The 26,626-nt window shown below is 53.7% G+C and overlaps 3 protein-coding genes across 7 annotated transcripts in view; 1 reads left to right on the top strand and 2 right to left on the bottom strand.

Annotated features, from left to right (window-relative positions):
* Positions 1 to 547: 547 nt before the first annotated feature.
* On the bottom strand, positions 548 to 1,685 carry TSSK2 (testis specific serine kinase 2). Its single transcript, XM_069497157.1, has one exon. The coding sequence runs from the start codon at positions 1,628 to 1,630 to the stop codon at positions 548 to 550; it is 1,083 nt and encodes a 360-aa protein (XP_069353258.1). The 5' UTR covers positions 1,631 to 1,685.
* A 4,313-nt stretch (positions 1,686 to 5,998) lies between these two features.
* TSSK1B (testis specific serine kinase 1B) lies at positions 5,999 to 7,099 on the bottom strand. The gene has a single exon (XM_069497317.1). The coding sequence runs from the start codon at positions 7,097 to 7,099 to the stop codon at positions 5,999 to 6,001; it is 1,101 nt and encodes a 366-aa protein (XP_069353418.1).
* Positions 7,100 to 9,474: 2,375 nt separating this feature from the next.
* The window catches only part of DGCR2 (DiGeorge syndrome critical region gene 2), an 86,697-nt gene continuing 69,545 nt past the window's right edge, over positions 9,475 to 26,626 (top strand). For all 5 annotated transcript variants that reach the window (XM_069496703.1, XM_069496705.1, XM_069496704.1 and 2 more), the window contains exon 1: positions 9,475 to 9,816. In XM_069496703.1, the coding sequence (XP_069352804.1) occupies positions 9,738 to 9,816 (79 nt within the window). In that variant the 5' untranslated portion in view covers positions 9,475 to 9,737. The remainder of the gene's footprint in view (positions 9,817 to 26,626) is intronic.

Here is a 26,626-nt window from a genome sequence, read left to right as displayed (position 1 = left end):
GGCAGGAGGACGGTCTCAGCTGGGGTTGCCCCTGGGGGATGGGGCGGGAGGGGCGGGGGGGGGCAGACGCCCCCGGGGATAGGAGAGGAGGCCACTGAGCAGGCACCAACGGAGGGAGCGGATGAGGGTAGAGAGGGCTGCGCTGCGTGGGGGCAGGGCGTGGAGCTGGCCGGCCCTGGGGCCCCTCGGGCCTGGCGGACGTGGCAGAGGTCCTCTCCTGCCTAGGAGTGAGTCTGCCTGTGCCTGAGTGCCGCTCCCTGGACCCCTACGCTGGAGACCCCCGCGCAGCAGGGAGGGCAGTAGGCTGAGTCCCAGAGAAAAAGACTCCTCACCGAGCACTCTCGATGCTTGTATACACTTTGTGGTTTATTCGGTGGTCAGTAAGTAATGTCTCTGCTACTAAGTGGAAGAAAGCTAATAGAACGTAATCAAAATAGTGGTTTAATTGACGAATTTTACTTGTTCCTTGCCCTGTGCCTTCTTCAGCTCCTACCTGCCTACTTAGTTTACGGGGGTGCAAACCTCACGCCTCTGCCCCCGGCCCTCGTTACGGCTGGGTGCTCGCTTTCCCCACCTCGGCTCCGGAGATGTGATGGTCTTTGGCCTTGGAGGTCTCAGCCAGCCTGTCCTCCATCCTGTCCTCATTCTCCGGCACCACCAGCAGCCGGTGCTGGGTTTTGGCCCCCAGCTTGTGCTCAGGCCGGTGGTCTGGCTTCGAGCCTGGCCGGGGGTCCAGCTTGTACTCGGCCCGGTACTTGCCCTCCCCCTCCCTCTTGAAGGAGGCAGAAGACATGGCTTTGGGCTTGGGGGGCTGCAGCCACGAGTGGCTGAGGATCTCGTCGATGTGCAGCCGCCGGTTGACGTCGGGCTGGAGCATGCGGTAGATGAGGTCCTTGCACTCGCCCGTCAGGTGCTTGGAGCGCGGGAAGTCCACGCGGTGCTCCTTCTGGATGCGCAGCATCTTCTTGATGTCGGAGTCGTCGTAGGGCATGGAGCCACAGACCATTATGTAGAGGATCACGCCCAGGCTCCAGATGTCGTACACCTTGGGCTGGTAGGGGATGCCCTGCAGCACCTCGGGGGCTGCGTACGCCGCCGACCCGCAGAAGGTCTTGCTGAGGATGATGCGGCCGCTGCCGTCCCGCACGCAGCGCTTGGAGAAGCCGAAGTCGGACAGCTTGATGTTGAAGTCCTTGTCGAGGAGAAGGTTCTCACACTTGAGGTCGCGGTGGACGACGTCCATGTCGTGGCAGTACTTGACGGCCGAGGAGAGCTGGCGGAACATCTTGCGCGCCACGTCCTCGTGCAGGGCTCCCCGGCACTTGATGAATTCGAGGAGGTCGCCCTGGACGCCAAGCTCCATGACGATGTAGATCCGCCCGTCAGACGTCTCGAAGATCTCGTAGGTCTTGATGATCGAGCGGTGGTTGACGGTTGCCAGGATGTCCATCTCCCGCGGAAGGAATCTCTCTACAAAGTCAGTGGGCGTTTTCTTGCGGTCGATGATCTTGACCGCCACGTTGAACTTGAGGCGCTCAGAGTAGGCAGATTTGACTTTTGCGTAGGAGCCTTTGCCAAGATTGATGCCCACAATGTAACCCTTCTTCCTTAGGACCGTGGCATCGTCCATGGTGCCAGGAGCGGCCGGCGCCGCTGCCCTCTACATCCCCCGCCAGCGTGGGCCGGCAGGCATCGTCCTCATTCACACTGCAGGCAGGGTGTGCGGGGCTGGGCCTGCACTTGCGGGCGTGGAACGCTCAGCATTGTCTCTGGGTGACTTCAGCGAGTGAAGTCATAAAGCCAGGCTGCTGGGAGTGGGGACTGGGCTGGGGGGAACAGGGCCCCTGGAACCCTGGAAGCCAGGCTGGCCTGGCAGGAGTGCCCACTCCCTGCCCACTGGAAGGAAACTGGCATCGGGGACTGTGGTAACCCTCCCTGCTCTTGCTGGCTGTGGCTTCCCTCTCACATGTCAGGCCCAAGGGGAGGTGGCCCACGTCCAGCCAAAGTGCCAGCCCCAAGCCTGTTTCCTTCCCCTGGTCTTGGGGGCTGACCCTGTGTTGGGTCCGTTTCCTGCAGCTTCTTTGGGGTGTGCAAAGAAGCCCCTCTAGGGCTCGTGTGCTGGGGACCAGCCGTGCCTGCCTGGGAGGGCCAGCCCTGGACCAGGCTGGCAGTGGTGTCAAGCAAGTGGACGAAAGCAGCTCAGTGTTCGGGAGCAGGAACTGGCAGGTCCTTGGGGTAGAGAACTGGGCAGGTAAGTCGCTGCTGCTCTAGTGAACAGGCGCATGCGTGTAAGTGGCAGGTCGTGGTCAGGGATGCAGTGCATGCCGGCTGGGTGCCTGGGGTCCAGGACAGGAAGGTGCATGTTCCCAGGGGTGGGACAGGGCTTCCCTCAGGTGGAGGACGAGGTGAGGCACTCAGGCAGGAGAGAGCCCGGGAGGTGAGGGGCTGTTCCGAGAATAGCCGAGGAGTACAAGTCAGCAGGGAAGGGGAAAACATTGCGGCTTTTTCTGTGACAGGGCAGCCATCGCAAGGTATGGAACACGAGGAGATAGGATCCAAGTTGTGTTTTAAGATGGTCCCTGGCAGAGAAGAGAATCAGATTTGGGGTGAGAGGGGGGCTGGTGCCTTTGAGCAGGTGAGAGGCGGCTGGGCCAGGGCAGCCTCCGGGGAGCAGAGGGAGGTGGTGAAGGGCGAGCCTGGGTCTGGTGAGCCGGCGAGTGAGAGGCAAGGCCTTGGTGCCGGGACGGGTAGGGGCAGCACCCAGGCCATCAGAGCAAGTGCCTGGGTGGGGAGGAGTCCCGAGTCACAGCACATGGGACCTCTGTGAGGAGCAGGCAGCAGCCCTGTTGGAACCCTGGCATGGCACGTGCCTTGCCTCTTCACTCTGCCTTTTGCATCTGGAAACAGCATGAACGTCCTTTTCGGGGCCCGTGTGGATTTTTGCTTTGGAAAAGGCGGCGTCCTATACATGTCTGCTTCGGGACTTGGGAAGCCCTGATGTTCACTTGTTGTCCCCCACAGGGAGCTGCCAGGACAAGCAGCTGTGTGCTCCGTGTTCAGGGGGAGTGGGGGGAAGATCTGTGTGGATGAGGGGGTGGTCATAGAAGGTTTCAGAGAGCATGTGACGTTGGAGCCAGGCACAGAGGATCAGCAGGCTGCCCAGGTTGACAAGAGGGGCGGGACGTGTGATGCACACATCTTCCCTGGAGTACACAGGGCACGCTCTGTGTCTGGAAGGTTCTGGAGAAGATTGCAGGAGCAGGCAACCAAAGTCAGGGTGCCTGGCCGAGAGGCTTAGGGCTGGCCCATGGCGACAGCCTCCCCAAGTCCCATCTGAGCTCTTTACAGCATCCATGGTTAACAGTTTTAGCTCGATGCATTCCTTTCCCTTGGGCACTGTCCTTTGTGTCCCAGCAGGCCCAGACCCAGGAGCATGGTACCCCTCCCCACCCCACCCCTTTCTTGTGCCCCCAGGTGCTCTATCCGGGGTGTCTCTGCACATCTGCTTTCTTGGCTGACTCCGCTGACCTCTTCTCCCTTTGTTGTGCTTTCTGCTTCCTCACACCCTGTCCTGGTCCAGGACAGCATGGCCTCTCTGGTTCCTGGGGGACAGGTGTCAGCATTGTGCAAGCAGAGCTGCCAGGGTGTGGAGCAGGTGGCTTCATCCAGGGTGTGCCGGCGGGGCTGGGACTCCTGGCGTGTTCAGGGGAGGGGGTTGGGTCGGACCTGTGGAGTCCAGGCTTGCTCTCAGTGCCGCGGTCCTGTGGGCTGGGACCTGCATGTCCTGGGAAATCCACTCCCTGTGAGCTGCACTTTCCTCTATAAAGCGGCACCTGCTCACCATTCATCCCACGGCACGGGGGTCTGCTCCAGGTGCTGAGGTGCGCTGATGCACCAGACACAGCCTGCGCCTTCCTGGAGCCCAGCAGGTGTGTGCATGATGGTGGCTGTGCTGTGATGCAGGGGCTCATGGGACTGTGAGGACAGAACGGGGGATTGGACTTGGGGAGGCCGGGGAAGGCCGAGGTGTCTGAGGAACTAGCCAGGCAGAGGAGGAGGAGGGTGCCTACTGCACGTGACGGCCTGCTGGGTTGCAGCGTGGCAGGAGCATGGGCAGGCTACGGAGAGATCCTAACGCCTGAGGGTCACTGAAGGGGTCCGAGCCAGAGCTGAGCCCAGTGGGTTGAGCAACCGCAGGATTTGCCCAGCATGATGAGGCCACCTGTGGAGGAGGCCACCTGGGCCTGCTGCTCTGGACAGCGACTCAAGACAGGTTACCCACTCTGCTCCCTCCCCCCCCACCGGCAGAGCACACAGCAGGCGCTCCTCCTGCAGTCCCCGTCCCCCGGCCCAGGCTCCCACCCCTGCCCGGGAGACCACTGTGGGCCCACGGGGATGGGAGGGCCCCCCAGCCAGCCTCATGCTCTGGGATCCCACTTGACCAGGAGAAACAGGGTGGCCCTGCCAGTGCTACTCAGGGCCTGCTCTGTGCGCAGACGCCGGGCACGCACACACAGGCCAGCTGCAGAGCACACAGGAGAACTATTGAGCACCACAGGGAACCCCAGCAAGTTGAGTGGAGGCTACGGCCCCTCGCTGAGCCTGGAGAGATGGCCAGAGTGTGCAGGGGTGAGTCCCCAGTATGATTACGGCCCGTGTGCGTGAGGGGGTGCGGTGGGGAGGGCTGGCTCTGGGAGGCCAGCAGGGAAGGATGAGGCCACAGGAGGGGGTCAGGCCTGGGGTCCTTCCCATGGGCAGTGGGAGCCAGACGGCGGTGCTCTGGCCACTGTGGGAGGTGGTGGGAGGGACGGTGGGGAGGGAGAAGCTGGCAGACAGGTAGGCTGGGTGTGGGGAGGGCTCCCAGGAGGGCAGGCCCCGGCCCTCACTGGGCCCCACTTCTCCCTGGGAACTGGGCGTTGGGGTCACCCGAGAGAGAACCAGGCCAGGGAGTGCTGAGTCTGAAAGCGCTTGTCCTTTGTGTGTGTGGAACCCTCAGGTCCACACAAGGCCGTCCAGGATGAGGTGAAGAGAAAGGCCACGTGGTGAGGTGAGGACTGCCTGAGACAGCCTGGCGGCATGCTTCGTGAGGGCCCCTGTCTTGTCGCACTTGCCAGTGTGAGCTTCTCAGCTGTGGCATGGGGGTCACTCCTGGGGACAGGCTGGGACTCAAGGGGAATGGGATGTGGTCAAGGCCACAGAGGACGGTGGGGGCACACCCAGGCCATCCACTTCTCCCAGACTGGGGAATGGCCACAGGGCGGGGTGACTCGGCACTGTTGAAAACTGGGTGCTGGCTAGACCTGGGGGGAAACTGTGGTGGACACAGCAGAAAAAATGAGCTACCGAGCAGGTTGGGGAGCTTGGGGGTGGGGCTGGGGCTGATATGCCATGTGTCTCCCCTCAGCAGCCTCTCTCCCTGCCCCCCACTGGCAGCCTTGTGGGGCTGGAGAGGGTGGGTCTGCCAAGACCCTCCACCCCAGCCGCAGACAGACCTCTCCCAGCCCTTCTCGGTGGCAGCCACCTCAGCGCCCTTCTCAGTCCTGTCCTCCCCCGCCCTCCCCACCCCAGCATTGCCCTCGGGGGCGTCCCCTTTGAGGCAGTGGGTTCCTCACTCAGCTCTTGGCTTTGGTCCCCGCGGTCTCCCAGCCCCAGCCTCTAACTGGGGACCTCTAACTAGTGCAGCTGCCTGAGGTCAGTCTGGGCTGGGCACTCCGGGATCCGTTTTCCCAAGTGAGCGAGGAATTGAAGTGCAATCCAAGTGGGAAACCAGGGCAAAGACATTCACCTTGGGGTCTGCACTAATATAGTGATTTATTGCATCTTTAGCCATATGGGTTACCAAGTTCAAAGGGAAGGAGAAGAAACTGACGAAAATAGCGGCTCATCCGGGACTGTCTTCCTTCTCTGGCTCGTTCATCCCTTGACTTCTCTCGAGCTCAGGCTTGAAGCCGAGAGCTCTGCCTCATTCCTGCTGGCCCCCTGGGCCGCGAGAGGCTCACTAGGTCTGTGTCTCTGGAGGCTGTTGGGGGGGCTCTTCCTCCATCTCCCTGGCCGACTGCTCAGCGGTCAAGCCCTGGGTCTCCGAATACCTAGGCTTGGGCACTGCCTCCTCCTCGGGTGACGTCTCGGGTTGTGCCTCGGGCTGTGCCTCTTCCTGAGGCTCCAGTTTGGTGGCGGACTTCTTGTCAGAGTCGGGCTCCGGGGTCCCTGAGGACTCTGTGACCCGGGAGCTCTCCCCCTCTTTGTTGATGGCTGCAGAGGACAGGCCCCGTGCCTTGGGCTGCACCCAGCAGTGGCTGAGGATCTCGTCGATGTGCAGCCGCCGGTTGACGTCGGGCTGGAGCATGCGGTAGATGAGGTCCTTGCACTCGCCCGTCAGGTGCTTGGAACGTGGGAAGTTGACGCGGTGCTCCTTCTGGATGCGCAGCATCTTCTTGATGTTGGAGTCGTCGTAGGGCATGGAGCCACAGACCATTATGTAGAGGATCACGCCCAGGCTCCAGATGTCGTACACCTTGGGCTGGTAGGGGATGCCCTGCAGCACCTCGGGGGCCGCGTACGCCGCCGACCCGCAGAAGGTCTTGCTTAATACCAGTCGGCCACTGTCGTCCCGCAGGCAGCGCTTGGAAAAGCCAAAGTCGGACAGCTTGATGTTGAAGTCCTTGTCGAGGAGAAGGTTCTCACACTTGAGGTCGCGGTGGACGACGTCCAGGTCGTGGCAGTACTTGATGGCCGAGGAGAGCTGGTGGAACTTCTTTCGAGCATCGTCCTCTTGCAGGGCTCCCCGGGTTTTGATGAACTCGAGGAGGTCGCCCTGGACCCCAAGCTCCATGATGATGTAGACCTTGCCATCTGATGTCTCGAAGATCTCGTAGGTCTTGACGATGGAGCGGTGGTTTAGCATGGCCAGAATTTCAATTTCCCGGGGAAGGAATTTCTCCAAGAAGTCCGTGGGGGCTTTCTTGCGGTCGATGATCTTGACCGCTACGTTGAACTTCAGGCGCTCAGAGTAGGCAGATTTGACTTTTGCGTATGAGCCCTCTCCCAAATTTATCCCCATGATGTAGCCTCGTCGCTTGAGGACGGCAGCGTCATCCATGGTGCCGGGAGCGCCCAGTGCCTCTGAGGCTGCCCTCTACATCCCTGCGGGACATGGGCCAGCGGCGTCCTCATTGACACTGTGGACAGAGTGTCCTCTGGGCTGGCCGGGCCTGCTGTCCCTGCCTCCTAGAGGCCAAGACTCTGGGGTGGAACGTTCAGCATTGTCTCCCAGGTGACTTCAGTGGGTGAAGTCACAAAGGAGGAGTGCCCTGGGGGAATGAGGCTCTGGCCTAAGCCGCTTGGACTCGGAACCCTGGAAGGCTGGCCGGTGGGCTAGAGCAGACTAAGGACAACGGAGAGTGGCCTTGCGCTTGGCTGGGACCTGAGGTAGGAGGGGGCTGTGGGGGATATGTTGGTAATTCTTACAAACCAGGGCATTTCAGGAAATCCAGGGCGGTGGTCCCAGCAGGAAACAGAAGACACACTCAATTTAGGATAATTTGAGAAGGGTTTAATAAAGGCAGGATTAACACAGAGTGCAGGGAACCCCGAAGGTAGTGCAGGTACCGCAAGTAACAGAGCCCTGACCCACACGGAAGAGGGAGGTGATAGTCACTGGAACCTTGAGAAAGGCTGTGACTTTTGGTGGAGGGAAAGCCAGGCCACAATGACCCCGGGGGCTGGCAGGGAGTGAGGGGACATCCCTAACCTCTTTTCCCTTCTTGCAGCCCCTGACACCGTGCGCAGAGGCAGCCTGCAGGGGTGCAGAGGAGGGCCAGCAAGGGTGGAGGTGCGTTGGGAGGGTAAAGACTCCTGGCCCGGCAGTCGCTGTGGTTTGGGGAGCCTGGACTCTGCCCTCTCCGTGTGTGGTTTGGCTGGACTGTTCACCTCCCTGTACTTCTTTCCTCGTCTGAACTTTGGCTGGCCTGCTTACCTTATAGTGGCTCTGTGGGGGCACCACCCGCAGGAATTCTGCTCTTGCTGTGAGTTCCCTCATGGCTCTGGCTGGGTTCCCAAGGCAGATCTGGGGCCGGAGGGCAGAGGGCTGGGCCCGGATGGCCCTCTGAGCACTGGCAGCTGCTCCTGGGAATGCTCCGTGAGGACAGGACAAGTGGCAAGGGCAGCACTGGACAGTGACCAGTTTCTATGGGCAGTGGCGCTGCTCTGCTGCGACAGGCTCTTGGTCCAACACTTGCTCCTGGCCACACCCTGGGGCGGCAGGAGTCACAGGCCTGGCGTATCCTTGGGTTTCACTTTGGCCTTATCCACCTTGAGGGAGTAAGCGCCCCTCCCTCACACGACCCAGGCATCACAGGCTGGGGTCCTGGACTCTCAGGAGGGAGGCTGTCCTGCTCAGGAGTGGGTCGGTGGGGCTGGAGGTCCCATGAGCCCTGGCCCTCCCCGTTTCTCTGCTCCCAGACTTCACCTTCTTCCCCAGCTCTGACCGCCCACCACCAGGCCCGTGTGTGCTGCTGATGGTCCTTCCTCTGGACAGCCTGCTTCTCCCCACCGCTGAGGACGCTCTGTCTCCCCTCCCACAGCACCCTGTTGTGATGACAGGTGCCAGGTGGGTACTTGAAGCATTGGTCCCAGGGCCACTTAGCCTCATCTCTGCTCCCTGCAGATGTGGCCTTCCGCCGCCTCCCCACTGTGCAGGCAGGTCCTTCCTGGGACGGGGTTGGGGGGGTTGGGGGGGTGAGGGGTGGGAGGCCAGCTGTGCTCCACAGTGTCGCTAGGATCTGGCCTTTCCTGCCAGCTCTCTTGGGTGACACGCCTTTAGGCCATTTCCTCATGCATTTGAAACACTTTCAGTTGTGTGTATGTGGGGTGAGGGGAGCCACACCTGGCTGTCCCTTGCAGGTTGACCCTCTTTCTCCATCCTCAGCACATCCAGGCCTTCTAGTTTGCCTCCTCCCTCCTCCAGTGGTCGCTCTTTGAAAGACCACTTTGGGGCGCACTCTTGAGCCGCTGACCGCACCGGGCCTGCAGGTGCGAAAACCCTTCGGGTCCCAGGGTCGGCTTCCTCTTCGCTCCCTACTCCCTCGGCCTCGCTGCGCGCCGCCCCCACTCCCATCCCCCCTGTCAGTGTCCGTGGTTGTGGCCCCGCCCCATGGCCCCTCCCCCACCGCCACGCCCCCGCCCTGGAACCCCCACCCCACCCACCCGCCAGGCCCTGTGGAGGCCATGCCGCTCAGGCTCCGTCCCCGAGCCCCACCTCTCTGCCTAGCCAATGGCACGCCTCACTCCTTACAGTCCCGCCTTCCTCCTTGGGCCCGCCCCTCGGTCCCCGTCCCCCGCCGTCCCGCCCTCAGGCCGCGCCCCTTTCGGGCCCGGCCGCCCTAGCCCCGCCCCCCGCCTCGGCGCTCATTGGTCCGCGCCGGAGCCGCGGGTGGGAGGCGGGGCGGCGCGGAGCCGAGCAGGACGGCCGCCATCTTGCGCGGAGCCGGAGCGGAGCCGGAGCCGGAGCCGGAGCCGGAGCCTGCCGCCGAGCGTGCGCGCGAGCCCGCAGCCCAGCCTCACTGCGGTCCAGTCCTGCCGCGGCCCGGCCGGAGCCGTCGCCCACCGCCTCTCCGCGGCCAGCCCGGCCCGGTCCCCTTGACCCTCAGCCCGGCCCGGCCCCCCGACCCTCAGCCCGGCCCGGTCCGGCCTCCCCGCGGGGTCACGCGGCCGCCCCGGGGACGATGAACGGAGGATAAATGGTGCCCAAGGCAGACAGCGGTGCCTTCCTGCTGCTCTTCCTGCTCGTGCTCACCGTCACCGAGCCGCTGCGGCCAGGTGCGCGGCGCGGTGGGGGCGGCGCGGGCGGGCCGGGGCGGGGGCGCGGCCGGGGGCGGGCCGGGGCGGCGAGCGGGGCGGAGGTCGCCCCGCGACCTCTTTGACTTGCGGGACCTCCGCGGGTGCGCGCCTGAGACGGCTCGCGGGCGGCCGGCGGCCCCCGCCGGCGCGGACCGGACTTACGTGGGCTCGGAGTGCCTTGGAAGCCGTGTGGCCCTGTGGTCGCGGTCGCTGCCCGGGCCCGCGTCCGCGCAGCGCTGCGTGCTTTGGCCCGGGCGTTGTCGGGGTCGGACTGCAGGGCTAACGGCCGGGAGCAGCTCGCGGAGGCACCTGGTTTCACAGGCGTCCTCCCAGCAGTGGCCTCATGCCAGCCTTTCGGCCCTGGAAGCAGTTCGGCTGGACGGCGGTGGCCGTGGCTTTGTGGCATTCAATGCGGCCTTGCGTTGGAGAGGTCCCCAGCCTAGAGGATGCATATCGTCGTGTGCGGGGGATCCGGGGCCGGAGATCCCGCTGCTTTGCCAGGTGCTTAGGAGCGCTGCGGATACGTGAAGAAGGATTAAATGCTTTTGGAACTCCTCTTGGAGCTTGTGTGTTTATGTCTGTGGTGCAAATAAGAACCATGGCGACGAAAAGCCCCTTTACCTATTTCGGGTACACCTCTCTTCCCCTGAGCTGTATCAAGAAAATCAAAGAAGCCCCCCAGTGCCGGGCCAATTTATACATAAGGCGTGGAAATCCCAGGCCCTGGTTACTTTTAGGGGCCCCGCGAAAGTGTTTTATTTCTTTTAAGAAAGAAAAAAGTGAACTTTTAAGGAAATTTCAAGAAAAATATTTTAATATATATGTATAAATACAGTCACCTTTGTGCCAACACAAAGAAAGTATTTCTTGATGGAGGAAGGGTGCCATGAAGGCAGGAGTGCCCAGGCCATCTCCTGTGAGCACTGTCAAGCCTGCGTGTGGGAGCACTGCGCGTGCATCCTTCCCCGTGCCCTAGCCAGGCCCCCAGGAACCCAGACACACTGCACCCCTCAAACCTGTGCCTTTTTCACCTGCGTGGAATGTCTGCCTCCTCCCCAGAGTCTGCCTGGTGGCCAAGGCCCCGGGCCCATGCTCAACCTGGACAGACTTAGTGATGCGTCTCTGGGCTCCCCAAGTACAGCTGGTTGCTCACTACTTTTGGCTGCTCTCTGGCAGCAGGGTGACTGTTGTGGGGTGGTGGCCTTGGTAGGAAAAGAAACCAGGAAAAGGGCCACCTGTGGAGGAGGGTACTCTATAGGGTCTTGGAGGTCAGAGAGCGTTGGGTTTGTGGGTTCTTGTGATTACATTCTTTAGAAAACGTGTCCACCTGTAGAGAGGTAAAAGGTCATCCTGGTCTGGTTCCTGGGTCCCAGTTTTGCAGATGAGGTCACTGGGCTTAGACGTGAAGCCATATATTGTGCTTGTTTTCTTTGGAGCACTTCTGGTTCCAGGTCCAGCATCTCTGGGCTGGATAGTAGAGGTGACTGATGTCCCCTACTCCTTTTCCCTTGCCAGTCTGTTCGCATATTCTGCCAGCTGGCCAGCAGCAGTGGAGAAAGTGCCTGTGAGTGCTCACTGCCTGCCCATCACGAGGGGTGTTAAAATGAATAGAACAAACCCCCTCTTCCTTTAGAAGTGTCGGATGTGGAAGAAGACGCCAGGTGCAGCTCAATCGTTATGCTCCTGTGTTTTCAGTACTACTTAGTGTGGGAGCCCAGAGGCTGGTGGAGGAGGTGGCCATCTGTTTGCACCTTTGAGGTCGGGGAGGGCTTCACAGGGGATCTCACGGTGAGGTCTTGAGTTTGGTTTGGGTTTGGTGGAGGAAGCAAAGTTATCCTTTTGATTACATGACTCTCCACATGAGAACTTTGCAGCTGCCCCGATGGGGTCTTGAGTTGCCCTACAAACCTGGGGGGCTGCGGCTGGCTCTGTGGCTTTGGTTGGGTAGTGAAGGTGGGTGTTGCCAGTATGTTCCTTTGTGCCTCTTCATATGTCCACCCTGTGTCCTTCCTGAGAGTGCCAGGCATGGCTCTGTCTGGCTGGTGCCCATGAGGAAAAGGGGCTTCTCTGGTCTTAGTCGGTGTTCTTTCTGTGGAGATCTTGGCTTTAAAACCGTGTTTGGGTGTGAGCAGGGCATGAGGCAGGCAGGGAGGGTGACTTCTGACTTCTGCTCGGTAGGGTCCCTGAGGACAAGCCAGTTTGGGCTCCTCTCTAGTAGCGCAGGGAAGGCTGTGAGGCCTTTCACTGAGTGGGGGCAGCACGTGTGTGCTGGACTTGACCTTTGACCAAAGTTTCTTTTTAAATGCATGTTTGATCTTGGTTGATTGAGGATGACATGTCAGGCGCTGTTGTAAGCACCACCAACATATGTATTAACTCCCAGGAGGTCCCTGGTAGATGCTGTTATTAGCCCCATTTTACAGAGTGAGAAACAAATACACAGCGATCATAAAGCTAAGTGGCTGAGATGAGATTCGAGTCTTAGAAGTCTGGCCTGTCTCCCCATGATGCACCCTTGGCTGGGGCCCTGTCCACTCTACCTGTGTGTGTCTAACCCTGGCCACAGGAGAACTTCACATTATGCTTTGAACAGTTTTCTTAACCCCAATTGTGGACCCCAGGGCTCCTCTAGGTGGGGGTATGGAAGCTTTTTCCATCTGAATACTTGCATCTGAGGGACAGAGCCTGTATATCCTTTACTCAGACTTCCCACTGCTGGCATATTGCCTTATATGCCTCACCCACCGCCCCTGCCCCGTGTGTACGCACCTGTGTATGCGCATGGATATGTACTCACATTCAGTGTTTTTTTTCCTGAACTACTTGAGAGTAAGTTGCATACATCATAGCCCTTTACCCTTGAACACATCAGCCATTGCAGAGGGAAGGAGGTGGCTCCTCTCTAGCCCCGCCCATTGTCCCCACTAACATCAGCTACGTGCAAAAGCCCTGTGTCACTGTGAAGGTCTTGAAGGCACAAGAAGCCCTGTGGTTAAAGCTCAGGTTGGCCCAGGTGGAGGCGAGTTGGTGTCACTGCATGTCAGGGTTGTAATTTGGGTTGGTGGTTCTGGTCTCGGGAATGAATAGTGTGCTGCTATTGAACATTTGTGCTGCCGGTAGGCCTCCCGGGCCCAGCTCACAGGCACTGTCCTCACTCCTGCCCCCCAGGTGCTTCCGAAGTACTGACATTATGCCCTCTTAGCAGTGGTGGCAGGTGATCTGGTTGTGCCCTTGTCCTCTTAGCTGTGTGTGTGTCCTCTCAGCATTGGTGAGAGGTGAGCTGGTAGTGGGTGTGTCCTCTCAGTAGTGATGGCAGGTGACCTAGTTGTTGGCCCTATCCTGCTGGACCTGAGCCTTTGACTGGCAGGAAGTTCCTTGGCCTCCCTTGGTCCGTGACATCGGGAAGGACCTGATTTGCATTTTGTAATTTCTTGGCTCTAAGTGGAATAAGTTAATGACACTATCTTGGAGGTAGCAGAAAGCCCATACTGATTAAATGTCTTCTCCTTGGGGTGCTGCTAGACTGTTCCTCATCACATGTGCTTTTATCTTTGGAGGCTGAGGATTTGGTGACCGTCCTCTTTCCCTGCCAGGCTGCAGAGCAGGTTGGTGATCCTAAGAGACCAGTTGGGCATCAGCAGTGCTCTGAACAGAGTGACGTGTGGGCTTGGGGTATGATTATTACATGATGGCTGTATTTTTATTTCTGGTGTGATTTACCAGTTGCCTTGAGAGGTTTGGTGAAAACCAGTCCATCTTGTCCAAGTGGGGCTGTGTGTCCTGTCAGTGTGGACATGGTGGGCCTCGGCAGGGCGGCTGGCAGGGGGTTGGCGTGCAGCGGGCTGTGGACCTCACTGTTCTGGGCCTCAGCTTGGGAGGCAGGAACGCGCTGGTCTGGCTTTGCCTCCAGCGAGCTGACTGTGAAAGGACTGGCTGGGGTTAGACTGACGCTGCTCATCCGTGTTGGGGCAGACAGCTGAGGGTGGTGGCTTAAGAGCGTGGACCCTAGAGCCACACTGTCTGGGGTCCAGTCTGCTCCAGTGCTCACTCTGTGACTTCTCTGTGCCTCCATTTCCTCATCTGGCACATGGGCATCATAATAGAACTTCACGGAGTTGTCGTGAGGATAAAAATGGGTAAGTACAAAGTTCTAAAAAGTGTCTGATATAAGCAAATGCTTCATCAAGCCAACTGTTAGTGTTATCCACAGAGGGGCATCAAGGAGTCCAGGGAACTCCCTGAATCTGTCCGCAGGAGTGTGTGTGGCGAGGTGGTGTGTCCAGAGAGGGCTCCCTCCAGGAGGCGGCAGAGCGCAGTGGTTCTGCAGAGTGTCTGCTGCGTGGTGAGCGCTTGGCGTCTCAGCTGTTCCCGTGGGACCAGAGGGAGCATGTGTGTTTGCAGAGGGCCCCCCAGACAGCCATGGTGCTTTGGACAGGGCCAGGATTGTTCAGACTGATACGCTTGTCTCTTTGTCACATTCATGCTGTGCCCCCTGGGCCTGGTCAGGCACAGAGTGGGCACTCAGAAATCAGTTATTGAACAAATGCACAAATGGCTATTTATATTTTGACATAAAGAGCAGCAGCTCCCTTAGCCAGCAGGCCCTGCAGCTGCTCCTGATGGGGGTGGCGAGGAGGATGAGGGCCTTGTGGCCATCTTGCAAGAACGCCTTTGGAGGATGAGGGGGCTGGGGTGGGGGCGTGCTGCAGAGCCAGCTGGCCTGGGCCTCACCCAGGAGGAGCTGGCTCCTGCGATGTGAGCTGGGCTGCGAGGTGAGAGTAGGTGAGGCTTCTCATCAACATAGGTCTGCACTGAAGTTCACCAGTCACCCAGCCTGGGGTGGGGGAGTTGAGGGGCTCTCAGAGTGAGGGGCCCCAGGAAGCCATTGGGGGGCTGTTCCTCTGATGGACTTGCATGGCACATAGGCTTGAGAACTGGACTGCTCCCTGTGGCAGGATGTGGCCAGACTGTCCCAGGTCATCGCACAGTGCAGGTCTCGGTTGAGAGCTGGCTGGGTGCACGGGCTGCACATGCTCGCTTCTTGGCCTTCTCTCCCTGCTCTGCTTGGCAGAGCCGTTGCTTCAGTCTCCCTGGGCTGGTTGCCGTCCTAAGTCAGTGCCCCTGGCCCCTTCAGGTCCCTCCCGTAGGCTGACTTCCAGCTGCTCTCTGGCAGCCAGCCGTCAGTTTGGTCAGCTTGGTGCATTGCATGTCTTCCAGTTCAGCTGTTGGACGGGAGCTGAGAGCTGAGGGCCGATCCCTGGCGGGTATGCTGGACTGAGAATGTCCTCAGGTAGACCCTGCTCTCCCCCTGCCTCTGAAGTCTCATTCTCTAGGAAACCTTCTTTAGGAGTTCATGGCTGTGGAGAGCCTGGGGCTGGCCAGGGCAGTGGACAAGGGGCAGGAGTCATAGCAGAGAGTGTCCCAGAAGGTCGGCACAGGGCTGGTAAGCAGGAAACTAGAGGTGCTAGGACTGGGCCACACGCTTCCATTGGAACCAGGTCTCCTGCCTGGTCCATCGACTGCCTCTTAGGGTCCATAGATAGGTTAGTTTAGCTACAGACCCTTGTTTGTGGTCTTAGAAGATAGATTAAGAGGACTTGAAAGGGCTGGAGGCTCATTTGGGGCCACGGCAGGCCTTTGCTGCAGCTCTCAGTAGTTCCTTGGCCACTTCTGGCAGTGGGAGAAGCTCTAGGATCCCTCCCTCCGCCCTATCCACGGGAAGGACCCCTCCCTCCGCCCTATCCACGGGAAGGATGCCTCCCTCCGCCCTATCCACGGGAAGGATCCCTCCCTCCGCCCTATCCACGGGAAGGATCCCTCCCTCCGCCCTATCCACGGGAAGGATCCCTCCCTCCGCCCTATCCACGGGAAGGATGCCTCCCTCCGCCCTATCCACGGGAAGGATGCCTCCCTCCGCCCTGTCCACGGGAAGGATGCCTCCCTCCGCCCTGTCCACGGGAAGGATCCCTCCCTCCGCCCTGTCCACGGGAAGGATGCCTCCCTCCGCCCTGTCCACGGGAAGGATGCCTCCCTCCGCCCTGTCCACGGGAAGGATGCCTCCCTCCGCCCTGTCCACGGGAAGGATGCCTCCCTCCGCCCTGTCCACGGGAAGGATCCCTCCCTCCGCCCTGTCCACGGGAAGGATGCCTCCCTCCGCCCTGTCCACGGGAAGGATGCCTCCCTCCGCCCTGTCCACGGGAAGGATCCCTCCCTCCGCCCTGTCCACGGGAAGGATGCCTCCCTCCGCCCTGTCCACGGGAAGGATCCCTCCCTCCGCCCTGTCCACGGGAAGGATGCCTCCCTCCGCCCTGTCCACGGGAAGGATGCCTCCCTCCGCCCTGTCCACGGGAAGGATCCCTCCCTCCGCCCTGTCCACGGGAAGGATGCCTCCCTCCGCCCTGTCCACGGGAAGGATGCCTCCCTCCGCCCTGTCCACGGGAAGGATGCCTCCCTCCGCCCTGTCCACGGGAAGGATGCCGGCGCAGCCCAGCGTGGGGACCTGTGGGGTGCACAGACAGCCCGACTGGGGAAATTTTTTTTCCACATTTATAAACATTTGTACATAGAATATTTTACATAAATGAAATTATTCTCTTTATACAAATTAAAAAATATTTCATTTAACAGCATATTTTGGATATCTTTGTAGATCAGTATATATAACTTTACTTCATTCTTTTTAAAAAAATCTTTCTACTTTGGAAACGTTTCAAACCGACAGGACAGAACAGTTGTAAGAATAGTACCATGAACTTCCCCTGCATACCATTCACCCAAGTTCACCAATTGTTAACATTTGACCCAGGATACCTTTGCACTTGTACTTTCTCTCTCTCTCTTTATATGCACAACACACTATTTTTTGCAGAACTAGTTGAAACTAAGTTGCAGACATTATGATCCTTTGTTTCTAAGTATCATTCAATTTATATTTCCTAAGAATAAGGCCATTCTCCTAAATTTAGGAAGTTTAATACTATTTTAATATATGTAATAATATCCATATCCTCATTTGGTAGTTGTCCCATTTACAACATTTTTTTCCCCAGATCAAACTCCAGCTGGGATCATGTGTTGCATTTAATTGTGACATGTGTTTAATCTTTTAAAATCTGGAACAGCTCCCTAGCTTTCTTTGTCTTTCATGGCATGAACTTTTTAAAAGAGTCAGGCCAGTCCTTTCATAGAATATTCTTCATTTTGGGTTTAGCAGATTGTTCTCTTGTGATAAGATTCAGCCGATGCCTTTTTGGAAGGAGCAGTAGAGTCCTCAGTGCATCCTGTCAGGAGACACCTGCCGTCGGCTTGTCCCAGTAATGGTGACATTAACTTCGACCATTTGGTCAGGCGGTGTCTGCTGGATTTCTTTACTGTATAGGTGCTTTTCTGCCTTTGTGATTGGCCAGGTACTCTGTGGGGAGAGAAAGAGCTTCGCCCAGTGGTTTTAAACATCTACTACTAGATAATTCTTGCCTGAATCAGTTACTGCTGTGATGGTTGCTAAATGGTGATTTTCTCTCATTCTTTCTTTTTATTGGTATTCTATAAAATAGAGCTTTTTCTCCCTTTTCATTTTTTTTCAGCATCAGTAGAAACTCATGGAATCTTCTTTTTTTAATTCAGTGTTTTATTAGGTTATTAAATATGGAATGTCCGTTTTCCTTAAGTAATAAGTTTGACAGTCGATATCTCTGACATTTCACTTTGACATTTCTTGTTTTATTTTTATTGTGAAGGTACATCCTCAGTCTTTCAAATGCACTTTTTGGCTTGTTTATCTTTAAAATTTTTTTTTTAGAGCAATTTTTGTGAAACCATAGATAAGTCAAAAATTCATATTATTTTCAAATATGAGTTCTGTCACTGAACCAATGCAGCACAGACAGCACGAAATATCAATGAAGTGTTTGGGAAAGATGTGGCTAATGAATGCCAGTGGTTTGCGAAGTTCCATTCTGGTGATTTTAATCTTGAAAATGAGGCACACGGGTGACCTGAGACCAAGGTGGATAATGATGAGCTGAAAGCTGTAGCGGAAGCGAATCCATATCAGTCTACACGTGCATTAGCAGCAAGGTTTGATGTTACTATTCCAACAATATGGGACCATCTGAAACAAATGGGCAAGGTAAAGAAGCTGGATAGATGGGTTCTGCATGAATTAAATGAGCATCGGAGGAGAAATTGTCTTGAAGCTTGCCTTTCTTTGCTGTCACATCATAAAGGCGAACTATTTCTACACCATATTGTTACATGTGATGAAAAATGGATTCTTTTTGACAATCGCAAGCATTCGGCACAATGTTTGAATAGAAATGAAGTGCAGAAACACAGTCCGAAACCAAATATTCATTCAAAAAAGCTCATGGTGTCTGTTTGGTCCAGTGCTGGTATTATCCAGTACAGCTTCATGAAACCTGGTTAATCCATTACAGCAGATGTCTACCGCAGCCAACCGGACGAAATGATGAGGATGCTTGTAATTAAGCAGCCAAGATCGGTTAACAGACACAGGCCAATCTTCTCCCAAGACAATGCTCCACCGCATGTCACACAGACAACGCTGCTCAAACTACAGAGACTGGACTTGGAAAGACTCTTGTCATCCACCGTATTCCCCAGACCTTGCCCCAACTGACTCCCGCTTCTTCCAGGCCTTGGACCACTTCTTGCAAGGAAAAATACTGTTTTCAACAAGCCATGAGAAATGCCTTTCACTCTTCAGGCTTCTTTGGTGTTGGCATAAAGAAGCTACCATTAAGAAGGCAAAACTGTGTCAATAGTTTGGGTGCATACTTTGATTAACTGTACTGCTTCTTGCTTGAGATATACTAAACTACACTTTTGATTTGAAATCAGACATTTCATCTTTAATTACCTAACCTGTTACTGTCTTTGTTCATTTTAATGCTTTTATTATGATTAATTTGGCAAGTGGAAACCCCTTCAACTGGCCCCTCAGGATGGGAACATGTGTCCTTTGAACGTTCCTTATTACCAGGTCTATCTGGTACCTTTCCTGCCCTATCCTGGAATGGGGCATTTTTCCACAGAGCGCTGGTTCCTTTTAGTGGGAAATGGTGTATGGAAACCAAGATCTTGGTGGCAGGTGTATTCATTGCTGGCTATTAGGATGTGCTGCCACTAGGTCCTTTCAGTCTAGCCAGGGGGGTGCGGAGGGTGGGTGCCTGCATGTGCGTGCATGCTTGCGTCTGTGTGTGTGTGTGCATCTGTGCCTGGGTAAGTTCATTCTCTTTTGTTTTTTAATTTTCAAGAAATTTTTATTCTTTTTAGAGACAGGGTTTCACTCTGTTGCCCAAGCTGGAGTGCAGTGGCACAATTGTAGCTCACTGCAACCTTGAACTTCCAGGGTCTCAAGTGATCCTCCCAACTTGGTCTCCTGAGCAGCTGGGACTGCAGGCATGCACCAGACATGGCCGGCTAATTTTTTTTTTATTTTCTGTAGAGACAGGGTCCTGCCATGTTGCCCAGGGTGGTCTCGAACTCCTGGCCTCAGGTGATCCTACCACCTCAGCCTACCAAAGTGCTGGGATTACAGGTGTGAGCCACTACCCAGCCTCATTTTGAGTTTTTTTTTGTTTTTTTTTTTCTGTTCCAACTCAGCATCACAGGGTCTCACTTGCTTTCCCTGTTCCACGTTTGCGTCTCCCTTTTTCTGCAACACTCCCAGTCACTGTCACTAGATTCATTCATTTGCCTAATCCTACAGTACACACAGACTAGCTTCAGAAGTGCTACGCCTATGCAACTACAATAGCTTGTCTTCAGATTGATGGTATATACTCAAGAGTATTGGGTTCAGAAGCTACTTGGATTAATTCTCTTCTCTCTTCCATGTGTTTGTTACATGGTTAGCTTCGAAAGTGTGTTGATTTGAAACTATCTTTATTAAATAACTAATATTGAGAGTGATATTCATTGTACTTTCCGTATTATAACAAGCTTCTATTTCATTACACTGGTAAGGAAGCATCTCAGTTTTAAGTAAGTTGTATTTTCTTGAGTAAATGTTTAAAAAATCACTTTTAGGAATAGATATCTATAGTTTTATTTATTTACTTTTTAAAGTTTTTTTTTATTTCTTTTTATTTCAGTGTATTATGGGGGTACAAATGCTTTGGTTACGTAAATTGCCTTTGCACTGCCCGACAAGCGTCCGCCAGGTGTGGATTTATCTATCCCCTTCTCCCCACTCCGTCCAGATATCTGTAGTTTTAACATCAACTTTAGTATATATTGCTATTTGCTTAAAATATTTTTCCCATTATTTCTATTCTGTAGTCTGAAAAGAATTATGCTGAGTAAATGATCACTCAGCATCAGTAAAAAGAAAGGCCAAGTAAAATTTATAACAAACAATCACATTCTTTAAATTCTAGCATTAGTCAATGCTTTTAATTACTTTTTTATTTTGTTAACCTTAGCGTAATACCAACTGCAGTGTAGTATCCTGGATTGGATTCTGGAACAGAAGGACATCAGTGGAACAGCTAGTGGAATTCAGTTAACAGAAATGAAATTAGCAACGTTGGGTTCTTAGTTGTGGTAGTGCAGGACGTTAACAGTAGGAGGCGCTGGATAAAGGGTGTGTGGGAACTTTTCTTTTTTTGAGAACGAGTCTCGCCATATCGCCCCGGCTAGAGTGCAGTGGTGTCGTCATAGCTCACTGCGACCTCAGACTCTTGGGCTCAAGTGATCCTCCTGCCTCAGCCTCCAGAGTAGCTGGGAGTACAGGCTCGCTCCACCACGCCCAGCTAAATTTTTCTGTTTTTTTGAGCTGGTCTTGAACTTTTGAGTTCAAGCGAGCCTCCTGCCTCAGTCTCCCAGCGTGCTAGGTTGACAGGTGTGAGCCACCTTACCTGGCCAGAACTTTTCTATAAATCTAAAATTATTCAAGAATAAAAAGTTTCTTTAAAAATTATTTTGCGATGATAATTGAATATTCAAAAAGAATTATTTTTCATTTCTTAGAGTCTTGAGACCTGGTTGACCTAGTTTTGTCAAAAATCTTTCCAAATCACTCTTTTTTGGTTTTAATTTCTTCTTAGGGATTAAAAATAGAGGACTTTGGTGTCCAGGGGTCATTTGGGCCCAAGTTCTGACATTCTGTGAGCTTGCTGGTTTGTTTCATAGGCTCTCAGTTGTACCATCCATCACCAGTGGTAGTTTGCATGGGCTTGTGCCCTGATGGTCTTCGGGTGTGTGGTGGTGGGGGTGCTGTCTGAAGCAGGGGCCGAGCTCAGCCCAGGAGTCTGGGTGTCGCTGTGCACACCCTTTCTGCAGCAGCCCGTGGGGCGTGGTCAGTGAGGCAGGTGGTAGGTCTGCTTTTAGAGATTAGGCTCCTGAGGCCCAGAGAGAACAATCAGCTTGCCTAGTGACAGCTCTTAGCTTTGAGGTAAAGGCAGGAACAGGAAACCTGGGACTGCCGTCCTGAGCTACATGCTTTGCACCGTGACTCCAAAATAAGATGAAAATCTGTGGCTGGGGAGCTAAGTGAGCACCATCTGATAACTCCTGCCCAAGGCGCGGGCATCTTTTCACTGGGTCATGGCTCGTTAGTGTTTACGGTTCTGGATCCACTAGCATCTTGTGTGGGCACTGACAATTGACGGCTATTTTTCAAATTTTTATTTATTTATTTTTGAGATAGAGTCTTGCCCTGTCACACAGGCTGGAGAGCTTACTGTAACCTTGAACTCCTGGGCTCAAATGATCTTCCTGATTCAGCCTCTAAGTAGGTGGTACTACAGGCATGCACCACCAGGCCAGCTAATTTAGAAAAGCTTTTTGTAGAGATGGTTTCTCGATATGTTGCCCGGGCTGGTCTTGAACTCCTGGGCTCAAGCAATCCTCCCACTTCAGCCTCCCAAAGTGCTGGGATTAGAGGCATGAGCCACCGTACCTATGAGCACTTTGGACCTGGGCAACCAGTTCAGGCCAGCTAGTGGCCCCTCTCTGTGATCTCACCATATTGTGATGGCAATGAAAGCGATGAATCTGTTTCCAGAAGCTTGGGAGGCTTATTAATAATTTTGCCTTAGTGTTATCTCCCTTTGTATAGACCTTGTGTATTTTGAACCATATGAATGTATTATTGCTTAAGATATATTCATGAATATAAAACATCAGAAAAAGATACTTTAGAAGGAAAAATTTCATATAACTAGATGTAAAACTCATACTACTTAACAGAAAAAAAAAAGATAGTGACCCTAAAAATGATTAGAACACACACAGAAAAACAGCCTTGTAAAATTCTAGCTAAACACTGTTGCATGTTCCTACTTCGTAATTGCAGAATGAGACGTGATGCCTTTGTAAAGGAAGCAGGTACTCAGATTGACCTTATTTTACAGATGAGGAAACAACTTGGGAGAATAAGTGCCTTGGCCAGAGCCACACAGCTTGTAAGTGGCGGAGCTGGTATTTGAAACCTCGCTCTGACATTGCACAGCTTTAAGAGATAATTCATTATCGCGATTCTTTCTCTCTGCCCCTCTGTCATTCTCCTCCTCCCTTTTTAACTTGAACCTCCCCACCCTGCTTTTCTTGTCTTCTTCCCATAGCCTCAGCCACGGCTGCCACAGCGCCAGCTTCTCAGTGTCACCTGCCCTCTTCTCGCTGCTGTGTCCAATTGAATGCCCACAGGAAGCCTTGCACTCAGACTGCCCGGAGCTGAGCACCTCCCCTCCTTGCCTGTCCTGTAGTCTCAGCCTCTGTCCTTAGCCACTGCTGTCATTGTCCTCATCGCCCCATCCCACCCCCATTTCTGAGCATCAGGCACTCTGCTAAGCACTCGGTGTGCAATAGATTAGTTAACCCTAACCCTAGTTTTTAGATACAGTTTTTGGTGTGTTGAACCTTGCTCTTGATTTAGGTTTTTTTTTTGTTTGTTTGTTTGGTTTCTTTTTTTAGGTTTTGTCTTTTTGGTTTTTTTTTTTTTTTTTTGAGACAGAGTCTCACTCTGTTGCCCTGGCTAGAGTGCCGTGGCATCAGCCTAGCTCACAGCAACCTTGAACTCCTGGGCTCAAGCAATCCTACTGCCTCAGCCTCCCGAGTAGCTGGGACTACAGGCATGTGCCACCATGCCCGGCCAATTTTTTTTTTCTATATATTTTTAGTTGTCCTGTTAATTTCTTCCTATTTTTTAGTAGAGACGGGGTCTTGCTCTTGCTCAGAGCTGGTCTCCAACTCCTGACCTTGAGCGATCCTCCCGCCTCAGCCTCCCAGAGTGCTAGGATTACAGGCGTGAGCCACCGCGCCCGGCCTTGATTTAGGTTTTGAAGTAATTGTATGAAATGGAACATTCAGGCTGTAAATGTTTTCTGTGAACATTCTTTGAGGAGCCCATAATGATAAGATGTGGCTTTTGTGAGCTTGGCTCCCTGCGGTGACTGGCGCGTGCACTAGAGTTTGGACCCCCGAGCTTGCCTGAGGGAGGGGCAGGGCAGAGCTACCTGCCATAGCGGGGCCTGAGGCTCAGTCTCCTTTTAGCTGCCTTCGATTTCCAGTCTTACTTTCTTGCAGGAGCCGTTTGTTCAGTTTTAATATTACTCTTAGGGCTTTAAAATCCCTCTATATTTTTTTGAGTGTTAGGTGACCCCCACTGCCACTCCAGATATTTAAATTTAATAAAAAACATAAAATATGCCATCTTAACTATTTTTAAGTGTGTAGTTCAGTAGTATTAACCATATGTACCTTGTGCAACAGATCTCTAGAACATTCTCAGTTTGCAAAACTGAAAATACCTATGGAACAATGACTCCCCTCTTTTCCCCTCCCCCCAGCCACCATTCTACTTCCTGGTTCTAAGAGCTTGATTGCTTTAGATACCATGTAAGTGGACTCATGCAGTACTTGTCTTTTTATGTCGGGCTTGTTTCACTTGGCATAACAACCTCAAGCTTTATTCATGTTGTAGCATGTATAAGAACTTCTTTTTTGGCTAGGTGTGGTGGCTCAAGCCTGTAATCCCAACTACTTGGGAGGCTGGGGTGGGAGGATCACTTGAGCCCAGGAGCTTGAGGTTACAGTGAGCTATGATGATGCCATTGCACTCTAACCTGGGCAACAGAGGGACACCCTGTCTCAATTAAAAAAAAAAAAAAAAAACTTATTAAGGCTGGATTATATTCCATTGTAGGTATGTACCACATTTTGTTTATCCATTCACTCATCAGTGGGCAGTTGAGTTGCTTCCCTTCCACCTCTTGGCTATTGTGAATAATGCTGCCAGGAACATGAGTGTACAGATACCTCTTTTAGACCTTGCTTTCAATTCTTTAGGGTATACCCAGAAATGCAATTGCTTAATCATATGGTAAGTCTATTTTTAATTTTTTGAGGAACTTCCACCCTGTTTTGAATAGTGACTGCACCATTTTACATTCCTACCAACAGTGCACAAGAGTTCCAGTTTCTCCACATCCTTGCCAAAACTTGTTATTTTCTGTTTTTGTTTTTTTTTTTTTTTTTTTTGACACTGGCCATCCTAATGGGTGTGAGGTGCTGTCTCATTGTAGTTTTTGACTTGCATTTCCCTGATGATTGAGGTCCCTTTTATGATATGTGGAGTCTCATTGCTCTAGCACCATTTGTTGAAAGATTACCCTTTTTCCATTGAATTGTCTTTGCACTTTTGTCTAAAATCCAGTGACCACATCTGTATGGGTCTATTTTTGGGATCTGTATTTTGTTGATTTATGTATCTTTACTTAGTTTTTGATCAAAAAAGTTTTTAATTTTGAAGTCCAGTTTATCAATTTTTCCTTTTATGGTTATGATTTCAGTTTTTCTCTAAGAATTCTTTGCCTGCCCCAAGGTTTCAAAGATCTCCTGCTTCCCTAGTAGAATCTGAGCTCCGTGAAGGCACACACCTTGTGTTTTGTGGCCTGCTTTTCTCACTCGTGTCCAGCACAGTGCCTGGCCCTGAGGAGGTACACAGCTGTGTTCCTGGAAGGAGCAAATGGGTTTGTCTTGAGGATTTATAGTAATGGATTCCAAGCACTTGATACACTGCCCGGCACATGCAAAATGAGCATGCAAGAATGTCATCTTGCCACGGCTGTTGTTCCTCTGGAGAGGAATTGGCTGCGCTTTCCTGTGGCTATGATCAAAATGTGGTGTGAGTGTTGGATGAAACTGCTGGTCAATGCTAAATCCGTTGAAAGAGCTCTCACTCCAGTTCTGCCCCACCCTCCTGCCCAGGTCTTATTCCTGAGTGTAGGTTCCCCTCTCCAAACCCCCATAAAATGTAAACTGACTGCAGGTTGCAATTCTTTTCTTTTTCTTTCTTTCTTTTTTTTTTGAGACAGAGTCTCACTCTGTTGCCTGGGCTAGAGTGCCGTGGCGTCAGCCTAGCTCACAGCAGCCTCAAGCTCCTGGGCTCAAGCGATCCTCCTGCCTCAGCCTCCCAAGTAGCTGGGACTAGAGGCATGCACCACCATGCCCAGCTAATTTTTTTTCTATATGTATTTTTAGTTGTCCGTATAATTTCTTTCCATTTTTTTTTCAGTAGAGACAGGGTCTTGCTCTCACTCAGGCTGGTCTCGAACTCCTGACCTCGAGCGATCCACCCGCCTCGGCCTCCCAGAGTGCTAGGATTACAGGTGTGAGCCACCGTGCCAGCCCATCTTTTCTTAAAAGTGTCATTCACTAAATAGATAGGCTTGGTAAACCTGCCCCTCCTCTCCTCTCTTCTCTTCTCTTCTTTCTTTTCTTTTCGACTATTGGTGCACTCCACCACAGCTTTTATCCGCAGCTTCTTTGATATGACTCCCTAAAGGGCATAACTCCTCAGACACGTGACTGTTCTCAATAGCCCCAGGGGTGGTGGAGTCCTGAGCAATGTTCTCCCCTCACTCCTCTGCGTGGACCACAGAGCTCCCATCATCACCAGTAAGGACAGGTTTTTGGCCAGCTCTGCTGTTACTGTGGACAGGGAGTATAGCTGCTGAGCATGGGGGATGCCAGCCACTTTCTCCTGCAGGTCTTGGGGTCACAAGGCTGACCCTGGAGAATGCCACACCAGAATAAAGAGACAAGACCCAAACGTCACATTTACTTCTCATAAATAACAAACATTTTCTACATCCAGGAGATGAAGGGACCATTACCAGCCACCATTTATTTGCAGATACTGGCGCGGCTGCACTGCCCTGTGGCTTCTCCTTAAGCAGATGTTTGGGGAAGAGGGTCCTGCTTAAAACAAGTTACCCTAGAAAAGCCGGGGGAAGGCCCTAAAAAGGATGTGACCATAGAAAATCAAAGAGGTGGCCAGGCACGGTGGCTCATGCCTGTAATCCTAGCACTCTGGGAGGTCGAGGTGGGAGAATTGCTTGAGGTCAGGAGTTCGAGACCAGCCTGAGCAAGAGGGAGACCCTCTCTTTACAAAGAATAGGAAACTTAGCCAAGTGTGGTGGCACACACCCGTAGTCCCAGCTACCCAGGAAGCTGAGGCAGGAGGATCCCTTGAGCCCAGGAGTTCAAGGCTGTAGTGAGCTATGATCACGCCATTGCACTCCAGCTTGGGCAACAGACCAAGACCCTATCTCAAAAAAAAAAAAAAAAAAAAGTTGCAGACATATTTCAAAACCATGACGGGAGTGTTTGCGTGTTTAAAATGTTTTGGTATATCACTGTGTGCCAACCTGAAGATGAGGCACTGGTGCCTGCTGGTCCCCCTGAGCCCTTTACGGCCAGGCTCCACGGAGACTCTGCGTTTCTTAAGTCCTCTGGCTTTTGTCTCAACAAAGAGAATGGATCA

Source organism: Eulemur rufifrons, chromosome 21 (genome assembly GCF_041146395.1).
Source record: "Eulemur rufifrons isolate Redbay chromosome 21, OSU_ERuf_1, whole genome shotgun sequence".
Taxonomy (NCBI): Eukaryota; Metazoa; Chordata; class Mammalia; order Primates; family Lemuridae; genus Eulemur; species Eulemur rufifrons.
This window is presented reverse-complemented; position numbering and strand designations above follow the sequence as displayed.

Excerpts from the sequence above, each read along its gene's own strand:
- TSSK2 (XM_069497157.1), bottom strand. The coding sequence starts at position 1,630 with ATGGACGATGCCACGGTCCTAAGGAAGAAGGGTTACATTGTGGGCATC.
- TSSK1B (XM_069497317.1), bottom strand. The coding sequence starts at position 7,099 with ATGGATGACGCTGCCGTCCTCAAGCGACGAGGCTACATCATGGGGATA.